We start from the raw sequence: 14,122 nt of genomic DNA on the forward strand, positions 1-14,122 counted from the left end.
CCCTTTTAATTGGCAAGCCCAACAAAATTGACGATTTTTCACAAACAAGACAGCTATTTTCACAAAAAAGCCTCAAATAACTAAATTAAAAGATATGAAAACACCATACAAACATTATGTTGGTGAAGGGCTTATGCCCGAAACGTCGAATTTCCTGTTCCTTGGATGCTGCCTGACCTGCTGCGCTTTTCCAGCAACACATTTTCAGCTCTGATCACAGAAGGCAAACAGAATTGCCTTAATTGGTAGCTGGGCTTCTGAAAAACAGGGGTCATTCTAGGATAGACACAATGGAACACAATCAAATGTATCCCCCTACATTTTGTGAGTTGGGTAGGCCACAAATATTGATACTTAAATAAAAATGTGATAAAATAAATAAAAACTTTAAGATCTTGATTCTATGCAAGACCCACTAGCCTTGGAAGGGAACACAATTGAAAGATCCCACTTTGAAGTAAGTTGGTCAAGTATAGAGTCAGACAAGTCTCTCTTGACCAGGTTGCATTTACAGACCACTTATTAAAGCAGCAGCACAACAATAATCTGTGCCGTATCCAAACTGATTTTGAAGCAAATCAAACCATGAAACAACAAACCATGTCATCATTGGTGAAGAGAGCATAGATCAAAAAGAAAATTCACACATCACAAGTAGTAGCACAAAGGATCATCAGTAAAATTAGAAAGAAAATTAGAGCAATTGAATGTTTCACTGGAAGTCACCTTGTTTGTAGCTCAAGCAAACATTGACTGATGCATCAATCTCAGTTAGCACAAGTTTTTCAAAACTATACAATCTCGACTGAAGTCACTCTGGAGATTCAAGTGCAATATCATGTATATTTTCTTAGAAAAAGTTATTGATCCATTAATGAGGGTTTGAAGGAAAGCAATAAAGGTGCTTCTGAGCAGGAGAATAGGACATAGACTGTGCCGTTCACTCTAGCAAATCATGAATGATCTGCTCCTTGTGTGTTTTAACCAAGTGGTTTAATCAGTCTACATTGGTCTCACTCACTTCAAAAAGAATTTATGAGATAAGTACGCAGGTGGGGCATGGGCTCCATGTGACTAGAGCCATGTTATATCACTACGTTATTAATCTAAAATTGTTCAACAAATTGATATCCCCTGATAATTGTGTAAATCGTAGATCCAAAATAGTTGCACATGGGTCTTCTGTATTCAGCTGAGACTCAGCCTGTTTATGTGAATCAAACTTTAAAACAACACATCCATTTAATTGGTGTGTCACCTTACCAGAAGGTTGGGGTATTAGAAGATTCAGCATGAAGTACTGTTTTCGGTTAGCTCTGTCCTTAAAGATGAATTGATCCAAAGCCGTATATGCCTATGGGGTACAGGCAAAGGAGATACTTTATTCATCATACATTCTGAGGTTATCTAAAAATCCTTCCAACCCTTTTTCCTTTTCATTTCCCTACAAGAGGGTAGTGACACATTTGCAAGTAAAATTCCATGTGGCCAGCAATCCTTTGGTTATATTAACCAAAGTAATGTTCCTTCTCTGCACACAGATAGCTGCCTTTAATTGACAATTTCACTTGTATTGAGTCACTAGACAAGAAGAAGTGTCAATCTTGGCTGCCTTCCCCCTTTCTCTACCTTGGTTAAACTGATGTGCTTCACGTGCTCCCCAAACTCAACTCAGGACCAATCCTGCTGCCTGCTTAACTCAGTGCCACATCAAAAAGTGGAATCATGCATCAACAGCAACTTCCATTAATTTAATACTCCTCATGTAATCAAAAGGAATGATGGCAATTGTGAAAGAAGCGGTGGGTAATTTAATGGAGGAGTATAAAAGTGCACCCCAAGTGAAGGATCTTTAGGAGATATTTGGAGAAAAGCGGGTAATGATAGAACAAATATTTTGTGAGAGAATTCTACCAAAGAATAGTGTGGATTTTTAAAGAACCACATAAGGCAGTGGTGTGAAAGGAATATAACTAACAGACAGCTGAGTTCACTGTGAAAGGTGCATGGCAGACATGCAGTTGTAGAAAATTGTTCAGCTGGATTTGACCAGAACCTTACGTTTTGATATATAACTGGACATCAAAATGAATATTTCAATCTACTCACAAGTTGAGGCATATTTGCTGCCATCAATGTAAGACATAATTGTCCTGTATTATCATGAACTCCTGCATCTGCGTGGCACTGCAATAGCAATCGAGCTGACTCAGATCGATCTGAGAGGGAACATCATAAAAGAGAATAATTTAGTGATTGCAGAATTGTTCGGTACAGATAGAGAATGCTGCAGTTTACTTCTAATTTAATCCATCCCAGACTTCAGAATACCTGTAGAAAGTAACGTGGATGCCAGAAATCAGATTGTGATGATAAGTCTCTGACTATCGTTGACTCTATTTCTCTGGTCACATATAATGGTCATTTCTTGCAATTTCCATTTATATCTTACGATACCTGAGTTTGCATATTTTTCAGTAACTCATTTCAATTTATTTTTCTGAAATGCTGTTTCCATAAATAATTGTGTTATAATAAGTAGTCCACAGTGGAGATATTATCATTGTGTTAATATGAATAGACCAGTAATTCAGAGGCCCAGGCTAATAGAGGGACATGGATTTAAACCTCACTATTCCAATAGGTAGAATTTAACTTCAATTAATAAAATCTGGAACTGAAAACTGATCTCGATCACAGTAACAATGAAGCAACAATTGACTCATATGAAAATGCATCTACCATCCTTACCTGTCAGGCCTACACATGACTCCAAATCCACAGTAATGTGAAAGATTTTTAACTGCCCTCTAAAATACCCTAACAAACCACTCAGTTCCAAGGCTATTATGATGGGCAACAATTGCTGGCCTTGCCAGAGTTGCCAATTCCCAAAAAGAGAATAATTTTAAAAAATAAATTCTCATTTATGTTGACATGACCTGATGGACTAATTAATATATTGGTTTTAATTTACAGAATTCCTTGGATTTAAGGAAGGCCCATCAGAATTTAAAATAGCGAATGTAACTCCTTTATTCAGAAAGGCAGGGATAAAGTAAGCAAGAGACAACAGGCCAGTTAGCTTAACATCTGTCATAGGGAAGATGTTCAAAGTTATTATTAAAGATGTTATAGCAGGGCAATTGGAAATTTTAAAGATAGTCAGGTGGAGTAAACATGGTTTTGTGAAAGGGAAATCATGTTCAACTAATTCACTGGACTTTTTTGAGGAAGTAACATGCTGTGGAGGAAGGGGAGATAATAGATGGACTGTATTTGGATATCTGGAAGTTTTTTGATAAGGTTCCATATCAAATGTTGTTATGGAAAATAAATCTCATAATGTCAGTGGTAACATATTGATATAGATAGAAGATTGATTAGATGGCATAAAACAGAGTGTTGGTATGATTGAAACTTTTCTTGGTGAAATCAGAACTCCTGTGAAGTGTGAACCAACAAATCTTCAGGTCAAATAAGACCCCCTGTAAAATGGGAAGACCTGGATCCTCAGGTAAAAGTGAAGATACATAGTCACAGATCTAACAAAATTGATGAGAAAATAAATATTTTATCTGTTATGCACTTATGGCCAACAGAACTCACAGGCCATCCAGTGCTGCCTGCTCACACCCAAAGTATCAACTTAATAAAAATAAATTATGAATCTTACCAAGCTCTGTTGCTAGCTGCAAAGGGGTTCGCTGTTTGTAGTCTCGCGCTTTCATGTTCGCATCATGTTTCAACAGACAGTGCAGGGCATTAGCAGCATCATACTTAGCTGCATAGTGAACTGGTGTCTGCATCATTCCAGATGTTTTTGCTTCAATGTCCGCTAAAAAAGGAAGATGCTATACACAATTACAATAGATACACAGAATTTATCGATAATTTTGTGACATTCAAGTTACTGTACTGTGCCTATGTTTGTTCCCACTCTGCATATCATGACATTTTGGCACTGAACCTAGATTATACATGGTAGAGAATCCTGCATATTGATGCGCCAGCTGAAAGATATTTGATTCTTTTTCTGCTAACTGGCAACGAGTCAAGATCACCCTGTTTTATGGATTTCATCAGTTCTTAACTCCACCCTTAGTGCCCCTGAACTTCATGTTTTCAAAACCATGAAAAAGTTGCATTCCACATCCGAAGCATAAGAACTTATCAGTGGACCTGAATATTGAACAAAATGTATAATGGACGATTGATTGATTTTGCCTGCTTGTGGAGATGCTTATAGAACATAGGAATAGGCCCTTTGGCTCACCATGACTGTGAGTAAAAAATGAGGTCTGCAGATGCTGGAGATCACAGCTGCAAATGTGTTGCTGGTCAAAGCACAGCAGGTTAGGCAGCATCTCAGGAATAGAGAATTCGACGTTTCGAGCATAAGCCCTTCATCTTCCTGATGAACGGCTTATGCTCGAAACGTCGAATTCTCTATTCCTGAGATGCTGCCTAACCTGCTGTGCTTTGACCAGCAACACATTTGCAGCTCACCATGACTGTTCCAACCATGATGCCATTCTAAACTAATTCCATCTGCCTGCATGTGGTCTGTATCCTCTATTTCTTGCCCTTTTTATGTGTCTGTCTAAACGCATCTTAAATATTGCTATTGTAAGAAATTTCACCACATCCCACAGCAGTCCATTCCAGGCATCTACTACCTTCTTTGTAAAAAAACTTGCCTTGCACATCTTCTTTAAATGCTCCCCCCTCACCTGAAACCCATGCTCCTGGAAAAAAAAAGACTGACTATCCATCTGATCCAAACCTCTCATAATTTTACAGATTTATCAGTACTGGCTCAGCCTCTGATGCTTTAGCAAAAACAATACAAGTTTGTCCAACCTCTCCTTATAGCTAATACATTTCAATCCAGGTAACATCCTATAATGTGGCAACCAAAAATCTGTGATGCAATTTGTGGCAGAGTTCATACCCTACTACCTTCATACAATGTCGAAAGCTTTCAGGAAAGCAAATTGAAATTTGTGCTTTCACAGCAAAAACCACACTCAATTAAGCTATATCGTCTCAATTAACCATATAAATAATATGCCATTTTTAAAAGGTTTGTGGTTTATACTGTACATTTAAAATTCAATATCACTCAACTAATTATAGTCAATTAATTGTGGTCAATTTGTACCTATTTGTTATATTTCTATCTGTCCTACTTAGCAAGGATTTTCGCAGCTAAGTTCGTAATTCATCATCGCCACTAGACAAGAAGATAAGAGGCAAACAGGCAAAGAGGAGATCACAAATTGCCACTAAAAGTTAATCAGATCTTGCATCCAATAAGGGCTAGGGCCCAGACGTTAAGGTGAAGGCCTAAAAACAGCAATGAAAATGAAAAAAAAGGCTGTTGACTTAAATTTCTGATGAAGTTAATTATCCACTAGGAGATAACTCAATGAATACTGTTTTCACCTTAGATTTTCTATGGTGTAATCTTGTATTGGTCTCTTTGGATCCAAAGCATTCCCCAGAGAAGACAGTATGCGGTATAAGTATTTGCCAGTTGATGAAAATAAAAATTGGACAGAATGTTCAAAGGGCTTCTGACTTACTTTGAGCATATCTTGTGCTATTTGGAAGACAAAGTCCAACCCACTTAGCATCTTAATCCTAGACATCTGTCTAATCCACATTTTAAGTGGCTGGATGAACTATTTCCTGTATTTACAATAGTCTGAAAAGGTTAATCCTGAGGAGTGCCATAAGCATCATCCACTATCGTGATGTCATATGTATGTCTGGGATGAACAATTTAGAATCTTGGAGGAGTAAATGCTTACAATCAAAACCTCCTCATTATCTCTGCAACAAAGTGTATCATATCAAGTATTACAACCAGACATTGGGTGAGGTTCCTGAATTTGTTGCAATTCTACACCACATACCACAAATCAATAAAGTCCTGGATGAGGAAGGGTGAACTTGCTACCTTTGGTTATTCACTCACTCTCTGTGTTATCACTACAAGTTTAATTTTAAGAGGATCTCTTCCGTTGTGGATACCTTTCTGACAGATGCCAATGAACTTACGTTTTAAAGGAACCAATTTAACCAGCTTTCATGAATTAAAAAAAGTGAGCTTATTAATAAATGCATGAGGAAGGATTTATGCCTGAAATGTCAATTCCCCTGCTCCTCAGATATTTCCTGACCTGCTGTGTTTTTCCAGCACCACACTCTCGACTCTGATCTCCAACATCTGCAGTCCTCACTCTCTCGATAGTAATTCAACACACATACACACTGAGTAGAAATAAGACAGTAATCCAAAAAGATAAAAGTTAAAAGAAAATCAGTCTCCAGCACTGGAGGATCTGAGCTAGAAGCAGAGGCTGAATAGGCTGGGGCTGTTTTCCCTGGAGCATCGGAGGCTGAGGGGTGACCTTATAGAGGTTTACAAAATTATGAGGGGCATGGATAGAATAAATAGACAAAGTCTTTTCCCAGGGTTGGGGAGTCCAGAACTAGAGGGCATAGGTTTAGGGTAAGAGGGGAAAGATGTAAAAGAGACCTAAGGAACAAATGTTTCATGCAGACGGTAGTACGTAAATGGAATGAGCTGCCAGAGGATGTGTTGGAGGCTGGTACAATTGCAACATTTAAGAAGCATTTGGATGAGTATATGAATAGGAAGGGTTTGGAGGGATTTGATGGGACTAGATTGGGTTGGGATATCTGGTTGGCATGGACGGGTTGGACCAAAGGGTCTGTTTCCATGCTGCACATCTCTATGACTCTAATTGTTTGTCAAAAATGGATTATTTAGACCAAAGGGTCTGTTTTAGTGCTATACATCTCTACGACTCTATGACTCTAAGATAAGCATGATTTGGAGATGCCGGTGTTGGACTGGGGTGTGCAAAGTTAAAAATCACACAACACTAGGTTATAGTCCAACAGGTTTAATTGGAAGCACACTAGCTGATCACAATCACCGGATGAAGGAGCGTCGCTCCGAAAGCTAGTGTGCTTCCAGTTAAGCCTGTTGGACTATAACCTGGTGTTGTGTGATTTTTAACACTCTAAGATGATATTGTGATCATTGCTGGATGGCATTGGTAGCATTGACAATGGCAGCTTAGCAGCCAATTTTCAGATTCTGCAAAGTATATGGACTAGCAATGTTCAAATTCTATAAGTCAGCTGATCACACAGGTTAGCCAAGCTTCAGGAAATAAGTGGACTCAACAAAATTGTCAAGATTGAATTGAACTTTTTTATTTTAAAACCGAATCTAGTTGAATTAATCTGGCATGAATAATCCCTCATATATTTTTGATTTACAACTGTACAATAGGTTTCAGGTTTCAGAGATGAAAGATATCACCATATTTTATCAAGTTTGGAAATAATGAGCTCAGGCATTGAATTAAACACTTTGTTTTTTGGAGGATTGCTTTTGGAAGAGCAGGAGGATAGATTTGTGACTGCAGAACAGGAGAATACTTGTTCTCTTTCTCTCTGCCAAAGAGCAGAACATCCAGTGACAATATAATTTGGAGAGAAACATCTGAACATTGAGAAGTCAAAAGATTCTGTGATTTGCTACTGCTGAGGATGCAATACTTCAATGAAACAACCATGATACCATCTTAAAATATTTATGCCTCAAAGATACTCTAAGAACTTTAAACAGTTTAACCCTTTTATTTCCCTTTTATACTAGACACTATTCCTTTTTAACGTTGTATATATGTTTCTGTATTTTTGATGTTGTGTCATTATTTTTATGAAGGCTTGAAAATAGTAAAATTGTTTTTTCTTTCATTCAGTAAAACCTTATGAGAACATAAATCTTTATTGCACCAACTGAGGAGGTTAAAAAATGATCCAATTCATCCTTCTTTACCTGTTTAAAGCAAGTTGTAATACTGTAATGCAACAACTATTGAAACTGCTGGATCAACATGGTTCAACACATTTATATATTTATGATGGCATGCCTGATTGATTAAAGTAAATTGACAACAAATATGCAAGATTTGCTCCTTTCTGCAGTGTCAGCTAACATTCAGTTAGTAGCATTCTTGCTTTTGAGTCAGAAGGTTGTGGTTTCATAGCCTCAGACAATGGTTTCAAATCAAAACTCTTGGCTCATATTGCAGTGCAACACTGATGGAGTGCTGCATTGTTGGGGGTGTTGACCTACATGTGACTTCAGGCCCACAGTAACACTGAGGGAGTGCTGCATTGTTGGAGTTGTTGGCCTACATGTTACTCCAGGCCCACAGTAACACTGAGGGAGTGCTGCATTGTTGGGGGTGTTGGCCTACATGTGACTCCAGGCCCACAATAACACTGAAGGAGTGCTGCATTGTTGAGGGTGTTGGCCTACATGTGACTGCAGGCCCACAGTAACACTGAGGGAGTGCTGCACTGTTGGGGGTGTTGGCCTACATGTGACTGCAGGCCCACAGTAACACTGAGGGAGTGCTGCACTGTTGGGGGTGTTGGCCTACATGTGACTGCAGGCCCACAGTAACACTGAGGGAGTGCTGCACTGTTGGGGGTGTTGGCCTACATGTGACTGCAGGCCCACAGGAACACTGAGGGAATGCTGCACTGTTGCAGGTGTTGACTTTCAAGCGAGATGTTAAGTTATGGGCTTGTCTGTCGTTTCAGGTGAGTACAACAGATCTCATAGAACTATTTTGGAAAAGAATAATGAGGCTATCCCTGTGCAAGACCTTGATAACACAATTATGTTTTTGGTTTGAAGTGAAATTTTAGGATTTTCCTTGATAATCTTTTGAAACAGTTTAGTTTGAGTTTTGCGAGTGAGACGACGAACACTTTTGCATTAAAACTGACCTTGAAAACCTGAAGGTGCTGAAATTTCTGCATTCAAGCTGTCAATTTTAATTACAGAATGTGCAAGTACAGACTTGTTTGCCAGCTTTAAAGAAAAGAGCAAAATGTTTGAATGTTGCAGTTTGGACTATCTTAAGCAATACCAAGTATTTTAAATAGTTTTTACTGTCTTGTATCAGCTATACTTGTGTAATAGAATATTTGTATTTCGAAAGGACATCCTAATATTCTGCTAGGGACATTTGTTTTTAACTGTCTCGGTACTTTGGGAATGTTTAGGTGGATTATTGATAATATTTTTCATTTAAACATAGTTGCATGTGGGCATTTGTATCTAAAGTGGATGTGTGATATATGTACACAATGGAATGTAACTTCTGAGCCTAAGAAAATGGAGACAGGTACTTGTTTAGCCTGCATGATTCTAGTTAGAGGCAGGGTGACACTAGATCACTTTAAGCCAATGCAAATTCTTCTGATAAGGGATAAGCAACTCTTAGAATTAGGGATAAAAATTGTAAACTTGGGGTCTTTGCTGGCACAATTTTACCATTTTTTTAAAGATTACTTCCAGTGTGGAAACAGGCCCTTTGGCCCAACAAGTCCACAACGACCCTCTGAAGAGCAACCCACCCGGACCCATTCCCCCATATTTACCCCTTCACCTAACACTATGGGCAATTTAGCATGGCCAATTCACCTAACCTGTACATTTTTGGACTGTGGGAGGAAACCAGAGCACCTGGAGGAAATCCACATAGGCAATGTGCAAACTCCACACAGATAGTTGCCTGAGGCAGGAATTGAACCCATGTCTCTGGTGCTGTGAGGCAGTAGTGCTAACCACTGTGCCACCATGTTTCTGTTCTGTAATTTTCTGAGTCAACATAACATCATGTCAGAGACAGAAAAAAAGGCATCACCTGTGGTGACAACATTCAAGTAATCATTGGTCTTGAAGGATTAAAACGTTCATATTGTCTTTACTACTTTTTGTTATGTACACATAAAATCTTGCTTCAACATAATTCATATATCTTTTTAGATCAAGGGCAACTGAAGACCCTCATTGTGGCAAACTAACACTTGAAAATACAAATACGTTAAGTATCTGACTTATATCTCAGAACCAATAACACTTACAATGGGTACCTTGGCTGATATCTATCCCTCAATCAACCCCACCAAAACAGATTATCCTCTCATTGGTGTTTATGACAATGGATGGATTTTCTGATGGCCAGATGGGAGATATACAAATGTAAATGTGAGTTGCACATGGAAACCCTACGGAATCTTCATTGTGCAGGCTCTGAAGGTATTTCCAAGGAAATTGAAGGTTCTACTGGGCAACATGTCTGTGTTTGGACCCTCTGAAAGTTTGCATTTAAATCAGAAAATGTGGAGGATTTCAATGAAACTAAGTAAGTAGCTACTCAGGAAAGGTGAGTCTTTTAAAAATGTGGTCTAACTCCTTAGTAACTACTTACCCTCAACCAGATCATTAAAACCTCCAAAATCCTGATCCAACAACCACCCCGCCCACAGAACTGGCACTTTCCCTGGCACCCAGAAGCCTGCTTCAATCTACGTCAAACTTCCCCTGCCACTGTCTCAGCCCCTGATGAGCACCTGAAACTCCCAGATCTTGTGCCATCTTCCCCTCAACTACCGCCCATCACCCCACTGTAACTAATTTCTCATATTCACCCTGATCTGTAAACACTGTCACTTACTTGGTCCCCTTGATAACTTGAACTCTGGCATTCTACCCATTTATTACCTTGCCCCTTCCCCCTTGGCAACCTACATATCTGACATTCAACTTACTTTGCACCTTACACCCTACTTGTCTGGTATTCTACCCTGGCAAACTAATCCCCTCTCCAGCTGCACCTTACCAAATTGGCAGTCTGCTTTTGTGGCATTCTACCTAACTAGCACCTTATTTACTTTGCACTCTATTCCCAAGACATCTAGCATTCTCTCACCTGGCACCCTTCACCATTCCCAGCTGACATCATATTTACCTTGCATCCTGACCTCCTTGCACTTTATTTGCCTGACGTTGTACCCCCACAACCATCTGGGACCTTACCCTTGGCATCCTATGCCTACCCAGCTGACCCTCCTCTTACCTTGCACCCTGGTACTCTAAACACCTGACACTTTATTTACCCGGCACCCTATCATCCCAGCATCCTAACATCACCCTTATTCGCTTATTGTTTGGCAGCACCCAGCAGGTGAGTTCTGTGAAATGGGAGTCTGACGGTTGTGCCCAACGAAAGAACTGTCAGAATAGAAATCCAGGGTTATATTTTTGGGGTTATATTTGTAAGCTTGGTGACAAAAAATGCGGAGGTCTGTTTGTTTGGAGACATATTTAATGAGATTTGCAACCTAAGAAGTGAGGAGATGAGGTTAGTATTTTCGCGCATTTAAAGTAAGTACAAATTAAATGGTGCTGTTGCCTAGCAACAGGGATCCAGTGACATGCACGGGCACAGAAAAATTCAGGAGTGAGTGAATCAGGCAGACTGTGCGCGTCAGAGAGTAATACCAGGAGCATTTAACTCCCTGGTATGAAATCCTGCCAGAAAACATAGTTTCGGGAGCTCATGTTTGCCCTAAAGGTAAATCAATACTGATTTTAATTTGAAGTTTGTTTTCCATATCTCAGGGAGGGATATCATATGAAATAAATAAAGGACTTAGTAAATGGACAGAAATTTATTAGATGGCTGTACTAGTCTGTGCAGGACACCTTGGTGTGAAAATAGTAATTTTTGGGGGGTGGAGTTTGGACTTTGTAGGGATATTGCAGGGATAAAAGGAATATTTTGACTTTGAACCCTTTTCTGGTGCTTGTAATGAAATATTTCCAGTAATTTTGTTAAGGATAATATAGTTATTTTTATTTTTTAAACATTTTGTTATTTGTGTGAAGAGTGAAATGGCAGACCTTTGGGATGTGACTGATCTTCACTGTTTAGAAAAAAGCAAAACTAGATTTTGTCAAGCCAGGTTTCACCCTTGAATCTGACTTGTCAGGTGTTAACATCAGACTGGATCAGGACCGCTGCCATATTTTTGTACATTCCAACAGTGATTACCTCATTGACTGTAATGCACTTTTGGATGCCTAATGGTCATCAAATGTTACATTAATCCAGCCCTTCTTTCTTTAATATTCTCATGCAGCACTGCCTTCACAGCTCACCTACTCCTGCAAATTATTCCTGTAATTTATCTTACCATCACATTCCAGAAGATAGTCAACCATTTCAGGATAATTTACTGCCGCAGCCACGTGCAGTGGGGTTACACCATAGTTATCAGCCTTGTTCACGTCAGCGTTTCTCTCGATCAGAAACTTGGCAACATCAGGATGCCATGTTCTGGCTGCCTATTGAGACAGATATGAAATGCAGTCAGACTTTTGAGCAAAGGCCACTTTAGTAACTCTGAACGCGGAGACTCAAATGACAACCTAAAATCAGTTTATAATGTTGATATATCATTGGGTCTTTGTCTGTGACAGATTTAGCTTGACAGTTCTTGAAGGGCAGGTTTGTTTGAAATAACATGAGTTGAAACCATGATTTATTTTATTCAACACACAGCTGCATGTCAATGATAGTGAATGTTGGCCACAGGATTTTAAAGCCCCCTATCTGACGTGTTTTTTAGCAGTGGTCTTGAAAAATACGAAGGGTGATAAACCCATCAGTCTCCTGCTCACCCTCAAGCCAGTTTCCGTAATTTGGTGCATGCATGGGTGCCAAAATAGGCAGTTTGCTTGCCGTTTTGAAATAAATAATTAGCAATTAATGCACGTTTCACATTGCCCAATCTATAAAATGGTTAGTGTCACCATGCAGACGAGTGAACCTGTTTTTGACGAATATTTTTGCGAAGGAGGGAAAGATGGACGGTGGTAGGGACACAGCATTTTGGGCATGCCATTTTTGCAGAGGCAGTAACCCATCCCAAAATGTTATTCTCCATTTGCTCTTTTCCATCTGGCCTCCAGAACCTGACACCCACCATGCTCATCTCCCAAACACTCCCATCCCACCGCCCCAGGCTGCATGATCCCATCATGTCCAAAAAAAACATATTCACCAGTCTCTAACATTCATCTCCTGACCTTCCTGGGTTTGCTTGCAGTGCCAGCAACACACACTATTCTATCTGGAGCTGCTGGGGCTGCTAAAATGGGCACACAGTCAAATTCCGAGGATGGGATTTCCTCCCATTGAGCAAGTCTCTACCTGTTTAACTCACTGACAATTTGTTATTGCTGTGGGATGGGCTTCTTTAGGTCTATAAGCTGCTGGTCGATTCTTACAATGAGTATTGGGTGGATGGTGAATAAGTCTCCCCACCCTATGAAATTCAGTACCATGTTTTCAAGATTACATTTTAAAGTAAAGTGAAGGCAGATCTAGTATACGAAGTTACACATTTTAAAATGTTTCACTTAAACTTCATTTTATGACTTTAGAAGTTTATATAATGTGCTTACATTAATGATAAAGAAGGGGAAAATATTATTATATATGCATAATAGATATATGTATTAGGCAAGAATACGTTTTCCAAAATACTTGTAGAAGGCCACTGTCCACTCTTGTTGCTAAATACATTCAGTGATGATATAGAGGATTCAGATTTCTATTTATCAGCTTTGGAACTCTTTACTGCATTAAAGGCACTATATATATGAGGAATATTTTTAATTGATATTAGATATCAATGAGGAAATACTGACGTCATTTCTCCTGAGCAGAATTCAATTCTATTAAAATCATAATGCAGGACTTGGTGCTACAATTTTTTAAAAATGCATTAATCATAATGACTGAACACAAAAATGAATAATCTTCGAGTAAAAAGTGAGGTCTGCAGATGCTGGAGATCAGAGCTGAAAATGTGTTGCTGGTTAAAGCACAGCAGGTTAGGCAGCATCCAAGGAACAGGAAATTCAACGTTTTGGGCCAGAGCCCTTCATCAGGAATGAGGAGAGGGTGCCAGGCAGGCTAAGATAAAAGGTAGGGAGGAGGGACTTGGGGGAGGGGCGATGGAGATGTGATAGGTGGAAGGAGGTCAAGGTGAGGGTGATAGGCTGGAGTGGGGTGGGGGCGGAGAGGTCAGGAAGAGGATTGCAGGTTAGGAGGGCGGTGCTGAGTTCAAGGGAATCGACTGAGACAAGGTGGGGGAGGGGAAATGAGGAAACTGGAGAAATCTGAGTTCATCCCTTGTGGCTGGA

General features: G+C 39.5%; 1 protein-coding gene across 1 annotated transcript in view; it reads right to left on the reverse strand.

Moving 5' to 3' along the window:
* Positions 1-14,122, reverse strand: part of LOC132815201 (transient receptor potential channel pyrexia-like) — an 89,101-nt gene that overhangs the window by 55,742 nt on the left and 19,237 nt on the right. The window contains exons 6-9 of the mRNA XM_060824016.1: positions 12,106-12,256; positions 3,677-3,838; positions 2,110-2,219; positions 1,264-1,354 (exon numbers count right to left, since the gene is read on the reverse strand). Coding sequence (XP_060679999.1) covers positions 1,264-1,354; positions 2,110-2,219; positions 3,677-3,838; positions 12,106-12,256 — 514 coding nt within the window. The remainder of the gene's footprint in view (positions 1-1,263; positions 1,355-2,109; positions 2,220-3,676; positions 3,839-12,105; positions 12,257-14,122) is intronic.

Source organism: Hemiscyllium ocellatum, chromosome 4 (genome assembly GCF_020745735.1).
Source record: "Hemiscyllium ocellatum isolate sHemOce1 chromosome 4, sHemOce1.pat.X.cur, whole genome shotgun sequence".
Taxonomy (NCBI): Eukaryota; Metazoa; Chordata; class Chondrichthyes; order Orectolobiformes; family Hemiscylliidae; genus Hemiscyllium; species Hemiscyllium ocellatum.